The sequence below is a fragment of the Canis lupus genome, chromosome 18, assembly GCF_011100685.1.
Source record: "Canis lupus familiaris isolate Mischka breed German Shepherd chromosome 18, alternate assembly UU_Cfam_GSD_1.0, whole genome shotgun sequence".
Classification (NCBI taxonomy): domain Eukaryota; kingdom Metazoa; phylum Chordata; class Mammalia; order Carnivora; family Canidae; genus Canis; species Canis lupus.
This window is the reverse complement of record NC_049239.1, coordinates 47,443,081-47,461,086: the sequence shown is the minus strand read 5'-3', so window position 1 is coordinate 47,461,086 and position 18,006 is coordinate 47,443,081. Positions and strand designations below refer to the sequence as shown.

General features: G+C 54.9%; 1 protein-coding gene across 3 annotated transcripts in view; it reads left to right on the top strand.

The window, feature by feature from the left end:
- CARS1 (cysteinyl-tRNA synthetase 1) overlaps positions 1 to 18,006 on the top strand; it is a 48,063-nt gene that overhangs the window by 1,121 nt on the left and 28,936 nt on the right. For 2 of the 3 annotated variants that reach the window (XM_038563604.1, XM_038563606.1), the window contains exons 2-7: positions 8,297 to 8,545; positions 12,630 to 12,721; positions 13,413 to 13,501; positions 13,995 to 14,091; positions 14,481 to 14,579; positions 15,436 to 15,585. In XM_038563604.1, coding sequence (XP_038419532.1) covers positions 8,297 to 8,545; positions 12,630 to 12,721; positions 13,413 to 13,501; positions 13,995 to 14,091; positions 14,481 to 14,579; positions 15,436 to 15,585 — 776 coding nt within the window. The remainder of the gene's footprint in view (positions 1 to 8,296; positions 8,546 to 12,629; positions 12,722 to 13,412; positions 13,502 to 13,994; positions 14,092 to 14,480; positions 14,580 to 15,435; positions 15,586 to 18,006) is intronic. The other variant, XM_038563605.1, reaches the window with a different exon arrangement.

Genomic DNA, 18,006 nt, shown 5'->3' with positions numbered 1-18,006 from the left:
CTTTACTGCTGCCAGGGAGGCCCGGGGAGCAGCTCTGCCCACCTGAGGCTCTGATGCCACCAGGAGCTGGACCAGGGAGTCTACAGGCAGACCTGGGAAGAGCACTGGATCTTTTCCCACTATCCTGCAAGCAGGGCTGTTGCTGCTGGCAGGACCAGAGGTTGTCACCAGGATTCCTAAGTCTGTAGCAAACTTTACATTGGAAAAATGGAGCTAGAGTTCTTCTGCTCTTGCCTGGTGAAAATTACATGCGTGTGTGGCAGCCCGCCCACACTTTAGGCTGTGCAAAGCGTCCTTGGCACCAGGTGGTCCCCTTTGCTCCTTAGGGCTCTGGGGTTCCAAGTAGGGAGCTCTGACCACCAGGGTAACCCAGGGATGTGGGAGGCACCAAATGATAGGCTATCCCACACCAGTATCCACATACCAGCTATGGTGCATCTCACCCGACAAGTGTGCCTGGATTCCAGCACTGTCCCCACCTGCCCTAGAGCCAGGTAATCCTCAGAAGTCCATCCAGACTCCAGTAAAACAGCACATGTTCACAGTGCTGAGTCCAGAGCCAGTGTGGCTGGACTGGAGTCCCAGCTCTGCCCTTTTTCTCACAGTACAGAGGGACAGTATGTGCTACTTAACCCCCTTAAAAGGTCGTCACTCAGAAAGGATTTAGAGCAGCACCTGACACAAGATAGGCACTGTGTTGTCTGGGTTGAAACCTGGAGCTTGTTTCTTTGTTTTGTTTTAATGAAAACGTGGTTTTGCTTCATTTGTGAACATGAATGACGTACTGATTTTTTCTTAATGATTTTATTCATTTGACAGAGAGAGAGCGCGCATGCACAAGCAGGGGGAGCAGCAGGCTCCCCACTGAATAGAGAGCCTGACACGGGGCTCAATCCCGGGACCCTGGGATCATGACCTGAGTGATCCAAAGGCAGACACTTCATCAACTGAGCCACCCAGGCGTCCCTGGTTTTTTCTTTTAATGACTTTAGAAATTTAGGTTTTTGGAGCCTTGGTAAGAATTGGCTTGTTTTTGGAGATTGATCTATAAATTGGAATTAATCACTCAGTATGTCTGGACAACTGATAGATTTCCCTAGTCCAATAAGTTAGGGCAATACCTCCAGACAGTGCTTGGCCTCAGGGGACAGCCCACCTGCTCTTCCTTTACTGCTACCCACCCCCTCATACACACACCTGTCCCTCGGTTTCCTCCAAGGATGAGAGTCTATGACCATCCCCTGAGGAATCAGAAAATAAAATGAAGGGCAGCTGGTGGCACAGCGGTTTAGCACCGCCTTCAGCCCGGGGCGTGATCCTGGAGACCCGGGATCGAGTCCCATGTCGGGCTCCCTGCATGGAGCCTGCTTCTCCCTCTGCCTGTGTCTCTGCCTCTCTCTTTGAATAATAAAATCCTTAAAAAAAAAAAAAAAGAAAAAGAAATAGGAAAGGCTGTGTATAGGTATTAGAGTTGTAGGTATGCTTGATTTCCAGTTTCTAAAAGTATTTTTATTCCAAAGATTGGATTCATCAAAAGTGACCATCTCCCTGGGCTTTTCAAGGAGGTCCCTCATTTAGAATTTTCTTCCCATTTCAGATCATCTTCCTTAAATAGATTCAGAATGTCTGTTTGCTTCCCTGTGATGACACTGGGTTTACAGCTTCTCCTTTGTAGCTTGAAGGTGCACATCCCATTTCAAGCCTTAGAAAGACAAGTGTCATCTCTGAGGACCCCTTGGTGGATGGAGCGCATCTCAGAGGCCTTGCCCTGTAGGCTCAAAGCACTGTTCGGTGGCTTTGTGTTTGGTCAAACTTGCTGTTTAATTTTTTATGCTGTGTAATTCAGAGGTTTTTGTGATAATCGTTTATATAGCTAGCATTTTTTTCAGCATGTGTCTCTTCCAGGCAGTGGTCTAAAGACATCTGTTGTAGCCTTTCATCCTGGGAGCAACCCTCTGTGGTAGATACTGCCCTTATCTGCCTGTCCAGGCAAGAATTCTGATGTTCTGAGAAGTCCCGTGATTTATTTAGGGTCGCACAGCTAGCCAGAGGCAGAGCCAGACTTCCAGCCCTGGCAGTTTGACTGCAGCGGGGATCTTAACCACCCTCGTGGGCTGCCCTTGATGATAATCTGAATGATTCCATTCAGAATAACAACTACAGCCCCAATTCCAGAGTGTGTCAAGGCAGACAAAATAAAGCCAATATGCTTTGCTATGTTTCCCTGAAGAAAAATGAAGTGTACGTATTTATAGACTACAAATATTTGCTCATCTGTGAGCTCGTGTTTCCATGTTTCCTGGTATTTGCTTTTATTTAAGAGTTGTAAGAGATGATGCCCTCGGGTAGAGATTAAGCCATTTCAGTGTCCTGGTGGCAGTGGTCCCATCTGATTGCCCTCTTATTATCAGGGCAGCTGATTGTGATTCAGATTACCAGAAGGTCTGTGAAAGACAAGGGAGGATAAAAATGCTATGTGAGAGTGTTACAGCTTCTGTTTCAGTGGAAAAGCGTCATAACAGTTTTAAAAGATTTACTTAAATAGATCTGTCACTTAGTAAATCTAAGTATACATGGAGCACCTGCTTTGCGTTGCTGGGGGGTGCTGGGCCCTGAAGGTCTGACCACAAACAAGGGCGATCTGTCTCAGCCTCTCTGGGCCTTTCTGTCCAGTAGGGACAAGACCCATAAGATAGGTCAATGTTGAGGTGGGCTGGAACAGAGGGCCTCAAAGCTCTAAGGACTATATGGCAGCTCCCTCCTTGGTCACATCCCAGAGTACTTGCTGCTTGGTGTGCCAAGAACTGCGAGGTTGTTCAGAGTCTGAGCTCTGTGATTTTGCAAGCTGACAGGACCTCAGCTGTGTCCTTCTCTGTCAGCCATCCCACACGCAAAATGGAGCGTGGGGAACCACAGGGGTGGCTCCACTGGGCCAGACCTGGATGTGGCAGTGGTGGACAGTGGTCTCCTTGCCAGGCCCAAAGCCTGGAGATGGAGATCCTGCACTCTGCTCCTGAGGAAGGGGCGGGTAGAGCAGATCATAAGAAGGGTGGAAGCTAAGCCCAGAGGAAGAAAGGGATAGGGTTCCATGGCAGAAAACACTGCTTTCCTGCAAGTTCCTGAGGCCAGGGGGTGGAGGAGGGCCGGAGATAGATAGGCTATGGGGCCAGGTTTACAAGGGCCTTGTGCACATTTTTGGAATATAGGTCTTGCCTTTGGGTTTTGGAAAGATCACCTGACCCTCCCCCATCTGCAGGTTGAGCAGGAGGACAGTGGCAGCAATGGCAGTGATGGCATGAGAAGTGGGCAGGCTTGGGGACCAGGGCTGGTGCTGGGTGTGGGTGGTGTAGGGGTAAGAGCAGAGCACCCAAGCCTTAACCCAGGAGGGGACAATAGTCATGCCACTCTCCAGAACCTGAGCCCAGGTTTGGGGGGCAAGGCATGCTGCCTAGGAACACCCATGGATGAGTGATAGCTGGACTTCAGGGGCTAGTACTCAGGAGAGGGGTGCTAGAGAAGGCATTAGGAGCCCTCGGCCTGTGGGAGGACACCCTGAACTCTGGGAGTGGGTGGCATTCCCCCAGGTGGTGGAGAGCAAGGATGCATGCGCCTCTGCTCTCTGAGATTTGAATCATGTGGAGAAGGGATCCATTTGGGAAGCTTGTTCAGTCCCCTTTCTGAGAGCCACTTGGACAGCTGAGCATCCCAACAGGAGGGTATAGAGGGGAGCCAGAGGAGTGTTTGTGGGAAGGATGTGGTTTGTAGGGCTGGGTGCTGTGAGCACATAAGATGAGGCCTGGAGTAGTCCTTAGCACTGTGTACAGTGCCAGGGACTGGGTGAGGGGTGCTGATCCCCCGAGCCCAGGCTGGTCTTTGAAACACAGACACACGTGACCTGAGCCCCTTTGAGGGATCTGCATTTGAGCAAGCTGCCCGGGGTCTTCTCACCACATGGAGGTCTGCAGGACGGAGGCCTGCAGGCCCTGGGGCAGCACAGGGGCCCCCAGGGAGCTGGTGTCGGTACCCACTGCTGGCCCACCTCACGCCCCAGGTTCTGATTCTTAAGGGTTCTGGGGGCCTGGCAGGTGCACTGGAGTGGAGGATGAAGACAGATGCTTAAATGCTGGTGACAAGGGACCAAAGAGAGGGAGAGTGATGCACTTAGCCATGTTCCTGTCAGGACTGCCATTGATTTCATGTGGCCTTTGGGTCATTACCTATGCTGAGAGATTACCTGGCTTTTTTGTTTGTATGATCTCAGGAAAGGTTTTATAAAGGCTTCAGCTGTTGAAATTGGAAATACTGGCTAAAATATCAGTCTGAACTGGCTGTGCATGTAATGACATTCCCATGGTCAGTAGGGGTCTCTCCCTTGGCGCGTTTTAGAGCCGACGTCCCCTCAACACTGACGTGGGGCAGGCGTCTGCCGTGTGGCCGAGGGCCACCGCTGCATGTGGGGCCCCTGCTCACGAGCCTGCGTGTCTGATCTCAGCACTGGGGCTGATAGCCAGAGCACAGCTGGGCAAAACCCATGACCACTTCAAAGTTGACCTCTTTTTTGTTGGTTTCCTTAAGAGACACTTAAATGCAGCCACCACAGTTAGCACAGTGACTGTCCACCCCCGCCCCACAGCCTAGAAGCCTGTCATCGGGCTGTGCTCCCCAGGCACCACGCCTGCCCCTCCCAAGAAGATCCTTCCCTTGTGACGGCCTAGACTACTCCAGACAGTAGATTTTAAATGCGTGTGTACTCTCTGGGTGAACTCCTCCAGGGGCCATTAGGATAATAACAGGGGCGATCATAATAAGTGGCAAATGGATGGGGGGCTGGCTGTGTGCCAGGCAGTATTTTAAAACATTTGCAAGTGTAATTTCACTGAGACACAGCAGCTTTATGAGGCGTGTGTTATTCCAAGCCTGTTTTACACAGGCAGAGAGGAGGCCTGGGACCCCGACACCACCAGGGCACTGTGCCTCCTGAGCCACTGCCCCACAGTGCGGGGCTTCCCTAAGACCTTCACCAGTGCTTTAAAGCCAGCGTGGTGCGTAGGACATTTTTTTTTTTAATTTTTATTTATTTATTTATGATAGTCACACAGAGAGAGAGAGAGGCAGAGACACAGGCAGAGGGAGAAGCAGGCTCCATGCACCGGGAGCCCGACGTGGGATTCGATCCCGGGTCTCCAGGATCACGCCCTGGGCCAAAGGCAGGCGCCAAACCACTGCACCACCCAGGGATCCCGGTGCATAGGACATTTACCTTATTTTAAAAACATTCTCATTTTAAAAATTCATGTACTGGGGGATTCCCTGGGTGGCACAGCAGTGTAGCACCTGCCTTCGGCCCAGGGTGCGATCCTGAAGTTCTGGGATCGAGTCCCACGTCGGGCTCCCTGCATGGAGCCTGCTTCTCCCTCTGCCTGTGTCCCTGCCTCTCTCCCTGTGTCTCTCATGAATAAATGAATAAAATCTTTTTAAAAAATTAAAAATAAATACAAATAACAAATAAAAATACATGTACTTAGTGGAGGATACGTGGAGAAAAAGATGGGAAATATGAATCACTTGTAACCTTGCTCCTCGGGGATGGCCATGGTTAGTGTCCTGCTTTGTTCACGGGGACACCTGTGGAGTGAGACAGGTGTGTCCCTGTCTGCTTGCTCTCCGGGTAAGAGGTAGGTATGATCCGGATGGCACTGTTCTTGCTCCCCTGTCCTCCGGCCTGGGGTGGCCTGGCCCAGGCAGCTGTACAGGAGACAGGGAACGGGGTGCAGAGGGGCATGTGCCCCCGCCCCGGCTCTGCCCACACCCCTGCCAGGTACTTTCATTCCTCCTGCTGGACTGAGTTTTCTTCATCATGAGAAGAGGGTTCCAGCAGCCACCTGACAGGCCGCCAAGCTGTTGGAGGTATGGTGGCAGGTGAAGTAGAAGTTCCCATTCACTCAGTGAATGTGTTGAGTGTCCGGGCTTAGTTCTAGATGCTGAAGGTATGTATATGCTGAGGAAATAAAGTGTGGTGTGGGGCAGACATAAAGAAGGAAGTGATGTGTTAGAGATAAGTGTGAAGAGAGAGAAGGCAGGAAGGTGGGGGTCTGGGCTGCAGTTGGCAGGTGGTCATTTGGAACAGCATCCAGGGAGACCTGATGGAAGGATGACACCCAGCAGAGCCCTGAGGAGGGGTGGGAGCCCGGCCATCTCTAGGGGAGCATTGCAGGCAGGCAAGGGAGGGTGGGATGAGAGACTCCGGAAAGGACATGGTGAGCCAGTGTGCCTGGATAAGGTGGGCAGGGTGGGGGCAGGGGCTGAAGTCAGACCTGGGGATCCATGTCAGGTGGGGGTGGTCTGGAGGACGAGGAGGAGGTATGTGATCTTGCACCTCTCAGCAGGCCACTCTGGCCACTGTGTTGGGCCAGCTGGGCTGCTCATCAGGGAGCCTACATCACAGAGATGACGGGCTGGGCCCCAGTGTGGCAGCCATGGTGAGAAGGGCTGTGTTCCAGACATGCGTGCAGGTGGAGCTCCCAGATAGCCCAGGCATGGCCATGGGTACTCCTGAGGGTAATTTGTAAAGGGGCGGGACTCCAGTCAGGGCAGAAAGGTGGCCGTTCAGATGGTGGCCCCCCTGGGGGTGCACCAGGGAGGGAAGCAGGTGAGTTTTTGGGAAAGCACAGCATTCATTTGAGAGCTCTAGGAGCTCCGTAGCTTCCTACCCCTTACCTGTGGATGAAGTGCTTGGGGTTCAGGATGTCCCCGAGAAGCAGGCTGTGTTGCATCGCAGCAACTTGGAAAATGCTGCTGGCTGTCATCCTTCTGTTGGCTCATCCTTGCTGATGTCTGCTGTTGGCTGGGCCTGCACAAAGTTCCCCTGTGGTGGAAGCAAGTGCAGAAGGGCATTTCGTGTGCGCGCATACTCCTCACATGCCACATGCATGCTTTGCCTTCTGCTTTCAGGACTCGGATGGGTGCTTGAGTGATTATCCTGTTCCCGTGCCAGGCAGGTAAACAGAGATAGGGGAAGAAGAGTGTCAGATGGAAGTGTGGCTGTGTAGGGCCACATCACCTCCCTGTTGGGAGTTGTCCTTGCTATGGGTCTGGCACGGTGACCCAGTGACCTTTTGGTGCACCTGGCAAAGAGAGAGGATGGGCTCGTGCTTTTCCGCTCTGAGGGGTCTCAGGCCAAGAGGGTGTCTGTGGAAGCAAATGAGCATTGGTCCTTCTTCCATGGTTTGCTCAGAAAATCTAGATAAAACAACTTGGATGATTAAGGCTTAAATGCAGCTCAGTCAGACTCATGGGCTGGGGTACCAGGCTCCTGCCCAAGGCATGTAGGATCTTTGGCTTAGTGCAACCAGCCTGGTCTCTGCCTCCCTATTTTAGAGTGGGGCTGGGTCTGTGCTCCTGCTGCTCAGGCTTGGACAGCTCCTGACGCTGAGCCCCCCACACCAGAGGTAGACACAGCTGAACATTAGTTAGGGAGGGAAGAACAAGTTCATCCTTTGACTGATGTGAAGGGGTGCCCAGCAGTGGCTCCCAGGGGAGGTAGGTGAGCTGACCTCAGTACCAGGGAAGAGGTGAAAAGTCACCCAGGGCCGGTCAGTGTCAAGGCCATTCCGGCTGGCCGTGCCTCCACAAAGATGGGAGAGGCTGCCCACCCACCCTTCCTGATGATTCTATTTCGGAGGAGTGGCCTTCAGGTTACTGAGAGTCCCCTCCGGGTTGTAGGAGATACACTACTCACAAACCGTAGTTCTTTGGATTGCCCTAAGGGAGGGCAGGCTAGGCCTGCTGGCAGATTTGGCTGGACCATCGGTTCCGCAGCAGGTGTTCTGGGGATGCACGGGGCTATAATCCTCCCGGAAACATGGCCTTCAGCTGCTGGAAACCATGCAGGTGCAGGGGTTTGGTACGCCCTTGGTGCCCACCAGGATTAGGTGCACACCGGGCCCCCTGCGCCCAGACAGAAGGTGCACCGCTGCAGAGAAGGGGCTGTGCATGCTGGGTGGTTTTCCTGCAGTTGAGGTGGAATTCACATAACGTAAAGTTCACTGCTGGAATCATATGGAAGGTGTACAGTTCAGTGGCATTTATGTACTCATGCTGCCGGGCAGCCATCACCTCTGTCCGGTTCCAGAACTGTCTCATTCCCACGAATTGAAACCCCCTCGGTCATTCCCCAGTGGCCCTCAGCGGCCCGGCAGCCACAGGCTGACACCCAGGAGCCCTGTGTGTCTCTGGACTCTTGCGCGAGGCCTCTGCACACCTGACTGACGCCGTCCGTGTGCCTCTGTCGTTGCAGCTCCTGCCTACCGGTCCATCCTGAGCATTAGTGACGAGGCAGCCAGGGTGCAGGCCCTGAACGAGCACCTCAGCACGCGTAGCTATGTCCGGGGGTACTCCCTGTCCCAGGCAGATGTGGATGCGTTCAGGCAGCTCTCCGCCCCTCCCGCTGACACGCGCCTCTTCCACGTGGCTCGGTGGTTCAGGCACATAGAAGCCATCCTGGGCGGCCCCTGCGCCAGAGGCGAGCCCTGTGGGCGCCAAGCAAGTGAGTAGCAGAGCGAGTTCCCCAGCTGGTAGGGCCTCTCCCATCGGCCGCTGCCTCCAAGGTCAGGCCCTGGAGGTGTGCGGTGCTCGTTGGCTACAGTGTCCCAGAGGAGCCCACAGGGCTGGCTCCTGTCACCACATGCAGGCCAGTGTCCTGGTGGGCTGACCAGCACCCCCTGAGTGGAGGTTAGGACAGACCATGCCGGGCACTCAGCCCTTGCGGATCAAGATTTCTGTGGCGGCTATAGCAGAGCTGCCTGGAGCAATGCAGGGGTCATGGTGCAGAGCCACAGTGGGAGCATGCCACCTGGAGGGGTCCAGCGGGGGCTGGGGCCGCAGCCTCCAGCCTGGCCTTCTCAGCTGATGGCTGGCCTGGCCCAGATTTGCCGTTGCTGCTTCTGCTTTATTCTTTCCATGCGTTGCCATGTGTGCATCCATGAGATTTAGAATGGTTAAATCCTAAAACCATGTAATTGACATTGAACTATCTAGAAATCAGAAAAAAAAAGTCATTTTTTAGCTTTGAGATGAAATTCTGCCGCATAGCTTGAGCTGGAGCTTGGGAGCACTGGTGCATCTGCGACAGTGTGACACCAGCTATTTTAGGGGAACTTCTGGAAAGTCTTACGGGCTCAGGCCCTGTGTTTCTCTCCTGCAGTGAACCCCAGGGTGCTTTGTCCCATAATCGCCCAATGGCCTCCAGCAGCTCAGCTACTCCTGCGGCTCTGGGTGCTCATGCTGCTTCATGGGAGGGGTAGGCCACACATGCTGCTTCTGGTGGTTGTCAGCCAAGCTGGGCACCCTCCTGGGGGCTTTTCCGGACTCCTTCAGGTGGGGCATGGGGGGCATCACAATGCCTACACCGCTGACCTGGTCTGTGCTGGGTCCCTGGCCGTAACAGATGGAGGTGGGAGCATCATATATCTTCCAGAGTGCAGTGTGACTTGGTTTTCTGGACAAGCCTTCCTCAGCATAGGGTGGGAGCTTTGTGTGTACATTGTCTGCTTCCTGGGCATGTGGCACCGTGACCCTAGTGGTATCAGTGGAATCAGGTGCCATGTTGTCCCCCCTGGGTCCCAGCTCCCAAGGCACACTCTCCAGGGCAGAGGGCAGGGGGGATCTGAGGCTCGCAGCCTTGGCAAGTGCCTGGCTTGTGCTCCATCCATGACCTCATTGAAAGAAGGACCAAATGCCTTTAGCCGTGCAGAGGAAGGCCACTCAAGGCAGAGCACATGGACAGAGCTAGGCTGGCTTGGAGATGGGCGGGGGATGGGAGATACACCCTGGGTGTCACCCATAGCATCTCCTGACTCCTTCTGCCTCCAAGTCCCCTTGTGTGCCCAGGCTATGGCAGGAGGTGGCCAGTAAGTAGGGCTGGTCCTAGAGCCCTCTCCCATTCTCTGGGAGGCCAGTACTCGAGCACCTGCCGACCCCCTTGTTGTTGCCAGAATCGAGCACCACTCATCTCAAGGCTCTGACATCCTATCTGGGGTATGAGTGCTGCCTCTCCCAGTCCCTTGCTCCCCAGCACCCTATCCACATTCCCTCCCAGTCCATTCCACTGGCATCCATGACATCTCATTGCTGCTCCTGCTGCTGGCATCCCGTCTGTCCCTCCGTGTCCCTCCCCATGGCTGTGAGCCTTAAAGCCCAAGGTGTCCTCTCAAGCATGGAAAGTGGGGGGTGGACAGCCCCTGTTCCTTCCACCTGCTCCCCCAGTGCCTGCACAGAGGGACCACTCCATCCGGGGCTTTGCCCTCTGCGTCCTTTGCCTGGAAGTTGCAGGGGACTTCCCTCGGGGACTCTCTCTGCTGCCACGGCTGCCGGGTCCCAGGCAGGAGACGCCGAGGAAGGCCCCATGGTTTAGGAGTGTCGCAGCACGGCACTGCTCTCTGCTCTGTGCTCCCCACTTGTGTGTCTCTCCTCCCTTGGGGGTGGGATGGATGCAGCGCCCCTGGGGCCTGGCTGGCCCCCCTGGTCTGCCCTGCCACCTCCCTAGAGCCTTGCTATCCTATGTCTCCTGAGAGGTGTGTGCGGTTCTGTTGGATCAGGGATGTGTGTCTGTGCGGAGCCCCATGCCCAGGTCAGAGCCTGGTGGGGGAACTGGGTGTGTGTCGGATGAATGGATGTGTGTTCGTTAGTTCAAGCAGAAGCAGCAGCCGAAACAAAGAGTCAGCGCATAGGGTGGCAACTGCTGCGGCAGAGGCGTGTGCCAAGTGCAGAGAGACATGGCTTAGGGTTGTTGGGTTGTTGGGTATCGTGGAGGTGGGCCATTGCCCTGGGCGAGCCGTGGCCACACACGGGCATGCAGGGCAGTTGAAGGTGTCAGGGAACACAGTGACAGATTTCCTCATGTGGTATCTTCCAGTTTTCCCCTTTGCAAATCAGAATTGGTATACACCAGATTTCCTTAAACCCGCCACCGGCTGTGTTACTGTAGTGGCCCTGTGGAGGGTGGCCAGGCTCCCTTTCCTTCACCTTTGGCCATGTCCTGCCACTGTCCATGGTCTTGGATGGGGCTTCTGTGCCATGAGCCCTGACCCTTCCTGCTGGCCCGCTGGCTCCTGTCAGTGTGTGTGGTGGCTCTGGCCGACGTCCCTGCTCACCCCAGATGGCAATGTTGTCACTGTTTCAGGAGTTACGAGGTCTGAGTGAGAGAGGACATGGATGGTGGCGTACGGGCCGGTTGCATATCACTGAGTCCCAGAGTTTCCTTCAAGGGCGTAAGATGCATACCTAACCTCAATGAGAAGCAGCGCTGTTTCCTTGAGGGCGTGGGCCTGCCCGCACAGTGGAGTCTGTGGCCGAGGTGTGCTGGCGATCACCCGATCACCCAGAGTAGGAAGCCGCGACTTCCCCTTTCTCCTTCGGCCTGTTCCCTCCCCACCTGCCTGCTCATGCACAGTGCGCTCACACACACATCCACGTAGCAGCTTCCTCCTTCCTCCCTCCTCCCTCCTCCCCTCTCCTCCCTCTGTCACCTCAGTCAGCCTCTGTGGCTGATGCCACATCTTGGCTAATGGCCATGTGTGGGACTGACTCCTCTGTGACGGGACTGTGGGGGTCTCAGTGGGCGGTCTGTCCAGCATGAGACAGCGAGCCCTTTGCAGGGTCAAGGGGCGGGCAGGAGTGGACAGGAGGAGGGCAGCTTGGGAAGATGGAATAGGTAGTGTGGAGATGGCCATGGGCCCATCCTGTGCTCTGTGAGCAAGGGCTGGGGAGGACAGCTGGGTTCCAGGTGCAGGACACCAGATGCCCGGGACAGAACTGTACCCCGTCTGGCTCTCAGGGTTCAGGCCTCCGTCCAGCCAGAAGTGTGGGCCCAGGACACAGAACAGCAGGGGCAGCCCCTGAGACAGCGCTGAGGAGGGAACAGGAGTGGTGGCAGGAGCTGGGAGGACTCGGGGTCCTGGGAGGCTGCAAGGGACAGAGTCACCCCACACTGTTTCCAGAGTTGGTCAGGCACCAGTGTGGAGCTGGAGGCCACAGCGTCTTGGCTCAGTTGAGTCAGGAAGTGACCTGTGTGTTGTGGGGCATGGGGACCAGAATTGAGGGGGAGCTGGCCACTTGCCTGCCCCTATCTGATGGAGTTGGGGCTGGGTGGAGGCTATCCTTACTGAGTTCCTATGGCTGTGAGCTGTTTCTGGTCTGGCCAGTCTTGTACTGCTCTGGGAAGTGGCCCACAAAGGGCAGGGGGCGGGCAGGGCACCCCCAGGTAGGTGCTGCAGTAGAGCCTGGCAGTGGAGGGCCCGTGCCCCTTCCCAGCCCACGAGCCATATCTGCTGCACTGCCTGTAAGCGGCCGGGAGGGCCTGGGTTTGGGGACTAGGGGGCTGTACTGGGTGTGACCACATCTTGCAGGTGCTCCCAAGCCATGCTGTGATTAGGGTCGTACGATCCACTGTCGCACCGAATGTGAGCAAAGCAAAATAGAGAAGCAGTTGCAATGTGGGTGATGCTGACAGAGCTGCGCACCGCTGAGCCCTGTGTCACGCTTCACCAAGAGCAGTATGTGTTGTAAAGACCAAGTGTTTGGGTGCAGTGTGACTCGCATTTCCATGATCTCTGTTCTTTCTGCCTTTGTAGGTAAGAGCCGGCGGGGGCAGCCTCAATGGTCCCCTCCGGCTGGGTCTCCTCCGTGCAAGCTCCGCCTTTACAACAGCCTCACCCGGAACAAGGTAAGGAGGGCTCAGGTGGGAGGGTGCAGGCTCTAGGAGCCGCATGCATCCTTGCCGAGCACAGTACCCAGATCTGTCTGGTGCGGCGGGCTCTGTGGTTCCGTCAGTCCAGACAGGACTTGAGATCTGTCAGCACTTGCCACTCACTCTCCATGTGGTCCCAGTGCAGAGCATGCCCAGGGTCATACCTTGAGGGGAAGCCTGCCTGTTGGCTTGCAGCCCTGGAGCCCCCCGATCCCTCATCACCCAGAGCCAGGCCAGGGGTCAGCACACTTTCAGGGAGGTCACGTGGTAGCAGCAGGGGTTGAGGTGCAAGCCAAACAGAACAGGCAAAGTACTGGACCTGGTTGGCCTTGTTGGCAGCCGACCAGGTTTGGAGAAGAAGGTGGGGTTGGATCCTAGTTGAATGGAGTTTACTTGGTTGGTTCTGCTCAGTGTGGCCAGTGGCTTCCGCCATGGGCCGATTGGAATTTCATGGGGCAGACAGGGCGACAAGGGTCTCGGGGATTCCATCCAGGAGTAACTGAGCCCATCCACTCCTGACGTCCGTGACATTTGTCAGTAAAACAAAATTATTCTTGCTGAATTTCGTTTAAACAAGCCATGGTGTGCTTTTTATGGCTGGTTTGGATGACCTTGCACTGTGCCTCTTACACCTCTGATGATTGTCATTCCTTCATTTTTAACAAAGGACGTGTTTATACCTCAGCATGGGAAGAAGGTGACGTGGTATTGCTGTGGGCCTACTGTGTACGATGCGTCTCACATGGGGCATGCCAGGTAGTAGCCGCTGCTGGGCGCCTAGCATGGGGTCACTGGGTGTGAAGGTGAGGGTCCCACAGGGAGCATCTCAGCCCTTTAGAGATCTCTGTTCTACTATTGGGACCTGAGATTTGAAAGAAAAATCAGTGCTGAGCTTTTCCTTTCCTGTTTTTAAGATAAAAATTTTCATTCCATAAGTAATCCATATTGATGATGGAAAAATTGGAGAGTACACACAAGAGTGCTGCCCTGTCTCCCTGTGGCCAGCATCCTGGGCCGCATACAGATGTTTTGTTGTGAGCCTTGGTTTCCCTGCCCTGCAGCTCTGGTGGGTGCCCAGGCACAGAGGAGGCTGGGTTCCATAGTGCTCACGGGCCCCACGACGCAGGATGGCAGCTGGCTGGTGGAGGTCTGCAGAAGCCTTCCCCAGGGCTGCTCTCAGGGCCAAGGCCCGGTGGGGCGGGAGGGGTGCATGACAGTTGTAGGAAGGGTCTGTCCCTGTGTACTCTAGGTCGTACATCTCCTTCGACATCCTGAGGAGGGTGCTGCGTGACTACTTCGGGTATGATGTCTTCTACTGCATGAACATCACAGATGTGGACGACAAGGTAGGGCTCTAACTGGGACATTTTGTGAACAGCAGGTGACGGGAGGAAGCGACATTTGTAGATAAAATAAGGGGGCCTCGGCCAGCACAGGTCTCGACCTGATAACACACGATGTGGATCCCCTCGGTGCGTTAGCGTCACGGTTTATACAAGTGATGTTATGCATTCAGATGTGTAGATGCTGTGAGAAACCTCATCCAGGGGCCCAGGTGATAAGACGTCAGCCCATGGGGCTTCGTAGCCGCAGGCCCAGTGGCAGCATGTGCTTCTGTGTGTGGCGCTACATAGGGAGAGTGGGGAGGGGACCGTCTCGGTGCTGGCCACCTGGGGCTCAGGAGCCTGCCTGCTGCGCTGGCGCACGACCCCCAGTTGCCCTCTCATCTTTCCAGATCATCAAGAGGGCCCGGCAGAACTACTTGTTTGAGGAGTATCGGGAGAAGCAGCCACGGGCGGCCCAGCTCCTGGAGGATGTTCACGCCGCCCTGAAGGTGGGCCCCTTGCTGTCTGCTCCTTGACTCCTCAGTGTCCCTAGAGTAGTGGCCATCCTTGGTGGGCTTCACAGAGTGTACAGAACTAAAGCCGCTCCAGGAGGGGCACCAGAGTTCTGATCGATGTGGTCACCTGGCCGCTGGGAAGGAAGAGTCGCCAGGAAAGACACACTTGGATGGAATTGTGGAGTAGGTGTCTGTGCCTGCCACTTACGGGGGAGTGTCACGGCGGCATGGATGTACCTGTGCTCATGAAGTGCTCCAAATGCTCCGATGGGGTCTTCCGTGGTGAGGTCTCAGCCACACGGTATCCCGAGTGCAACGCGGGCGCTGGGCTGAGCCTCCGACGATGGTGGCACTGGAGATTCAGAATCGGAAGAAATTAGTTCTTCCCAATTTAATATTTTCATTTTGAACAACAGTGTTACGAATTATTGCATGAACAGAGTAAGGTTAGAATAAGTCGTTTTATTCTCTATAATAGTAATTACTATTTTGGTAGCTGTACTAGTAATTATTGCTGTGTATATGTGTTCAATCTCTAGAAGAAAAACTAGAAATGAAATTAGGGCTTAGTCTCAGGCTGACCAGGGGCGGGCCCTTCAGGTCACGGGTGCCCTCATGATACCCACCAAGTCCCCAGGTGATGCCCCTGTGGCCCCAAGCACAGCCCTGTTATGTCAGAGACCCAGGCCAGGGGGGTGTGAGGATCTGGGCTCTAGGGCCTATCGGGGGAACAGGAGCCATTCCCTTAGGGAGGCAGCGTCTTCCTGATGCACAAAGTGGGAAGAACTCCTGGGGGAGCGCGGGGCATCACTGAGCCACGGCTGATGGGTCTGCCTCTCTGTGCTCGTAGCTCTTCTCAGTGAAGTTACAGGAGACCACGGACCCCGACAAAAAGCACATGCTGGAGCGTATTCAGCACACAGTGCAGCTGGCTGCAGAGCCTCTGGAGAGAGCCGTGCAGAATGACCTCCCCGCAGAAGTGGCCGACAGCTGTGCAGAGGTGAGGTCTACGCAGACTTGCCACTCCTCGGTGCTAGGGTGGCCAGCCACTTGCAGGGTCCATCCCGTGACTCAGAGAGTGGCATCCTGGCCTGGCCACCCTGGGGTGGTGCAAGAGGGGGGTGGCCGGTGCCCCACTGAAGAATGTGCAGCAGTAATTCTGGGGTCTTCCAGCCGCCTCTTCTGTGTTTCTTGGTGGCACATCTGTGCAGAGAATGGAGGAAAGTGGAGGCTGCAGTGGGCTGCGGGGCTTTCCCGGGCTGGCTCCTGCCTCACACAGGGGGAGGGCACCCGAGGCGGCCTGGCCTCTTCTGGCCCTACCCCCCACCCCCTTGGAGAGGCAGGCATCTGCAGCAGCTTTGGCCACCATGGCCCTTCTTCACACCGGCGCCCCCCTGCTGGCCATCCTCGCCAGCACTCAGGGGGCTCCAGAAAAGACGCCACCTCAGCTGTCTGTCTGGAAACCGGGGAAGACCTACACCAGGGCCCAGCCCAGCTTCTGCTTCCCTGTTACTTTCCTCTTCACCTAGTTTACGTTGCCGGCAGGGTCTTTTTCTGAGCTTAATGAGAAAGAGTCCAGTGTACACAGCTCAGGGACGAGCCTTCGCTCAGCGTGCTTCTGCGTGGGGCCCCCACATGGTAGCTGGCCTTCCTTTGGTGGGTGTCCTGGGTCCAGCTGTTTCTCCCTCTCCTGGGACGGCAGTCACGTCCCTTTGTTACCATCAGTGCCGCTGTGAATTGTTTTCCTAATGGTTCTACTAATACCCTTTTCTTTAAAAAGTATGGTAAAATATACATATTGTAAAATTTACCATCTCAACTGTTTTTAGGTGCACATTTCAGGGGCAACATTCACTCTGTTGTGCAGCCGTCCCCACCGTCTGTCTCCAGGACTGTCCATCATTCCCAATGGAGACTTTGTTCCCAGAAGACACTGACCCCATCCCTCCCCTGGCCCTGTGACCACCGTCCACTCTCTGTCCCCAGGAGACATGGACCCCATCCCTCCCCTGACCCTGTGACCCGTGTCCACTCTCTGTCCCCAGGAAACACTGACCCCGTCCCTCCTCTGGCCCTGTGACTACCGTCCACTCTCTGTCCCTAGGAGACACTTGATACCGTCCCTCCCCCGGCCCTGTGACCACTGTCCACTCTCTGTCCCCGTGAATCTAGGGACTCCAGGGACCACATAGAAGTAGAATCCTATGGTGTCTGTCCTTTCATGACTGACATCTTTCCCTCAGTATGACATCCTCCAGGCTGTGGTGGGTGTCCTGATGTTCTTTCTTCTTCAGACTAGATAGCGCTGTATGGTATGCGTGTAGCACATCGCTGATCCCAGGCTCTGACAGACACTGTTTTCACCTTTGGGCTGTAATGAAGAATGCAGCTGTGAGTGGGGATGGGCAGATCCCCTTCAAGCCCCTACCTTGAGTTCTTCTGTGCAGAGACTTCCACATGGGATCGCTAGGAGGTCTGGCAGTTGGATTTTCAAGACTCCACGGAGCCGCCGTACTGTTTTCCACAGCAGTACCACGATCGCAGTTTGTCCCCATCCCCGCCAGCATAGTCGCCTGTTTTTCTGACAGCCTCCCCGATGAGCGTGAGGCAGTATTCTGTTGTGGTTTGAGCTTGCATTTCCCTTATGACCAGTGAGCTGAGCATCCGATTGTGAGCTGTGAGTTGTTTTCTGTGTGTCTCTGGGTGCACATTTGCAGGAGCTTCTTGAGGCTGTAAACCTAGGAGTGGAACTACTGGGCTGCAGGGCATGTAACTGGGGAGATGGGTAGCTGTCAGTCCCCGGCACCACCCACGCAGCCAGTGATTTGTTGGAAGGGTACATGGCACTTGATGTAGAGTTGTCCTCACATCTAAGGGTATCACAGGGATGCAGCCGGAGGAGGCTCTGGCCTCTGGGGGGGTGGCAGTTGGGGCAGTTGGGCCTCTGGGGGGGCGCAGCTGGGGCCTGCAGTATGGTAACGCTTTCCTAAGTGTCTGTACAAGTGTGTTGTGCTGACACATTTCCGGGGGCACATTTCCTGTGACACATTTCCGACACATGTCTTTTTCTTATGGGATTATAGGCATTCTTACTCCTGGACACTAATCCTTTGTCATTTAAATATGTTGCACTTTCTCCCAGTCTCTGGCTTTTCTTTTCACTACTTTTAATAGCAGAGGGTCTTACTTTTAACACAGTCCAACATATCCACTTTTTGTTTTTGTACTTAGTATGTTTGTGTTCTGTGACAGCTCTGTGTGTATGGGTCCATAGGTTCTTTTCTGTTGGTCACATCCCCCATCCTGGGTGAGCTGTCATGGTGCTGTTTATTCTGTGTTTGTTCTTCAGGTATGTTTTGAGTTCTCACCTGGTCCTATTCCAGGAGAGACACTGTCAGGGGATTTTAAATATTGAATGGAA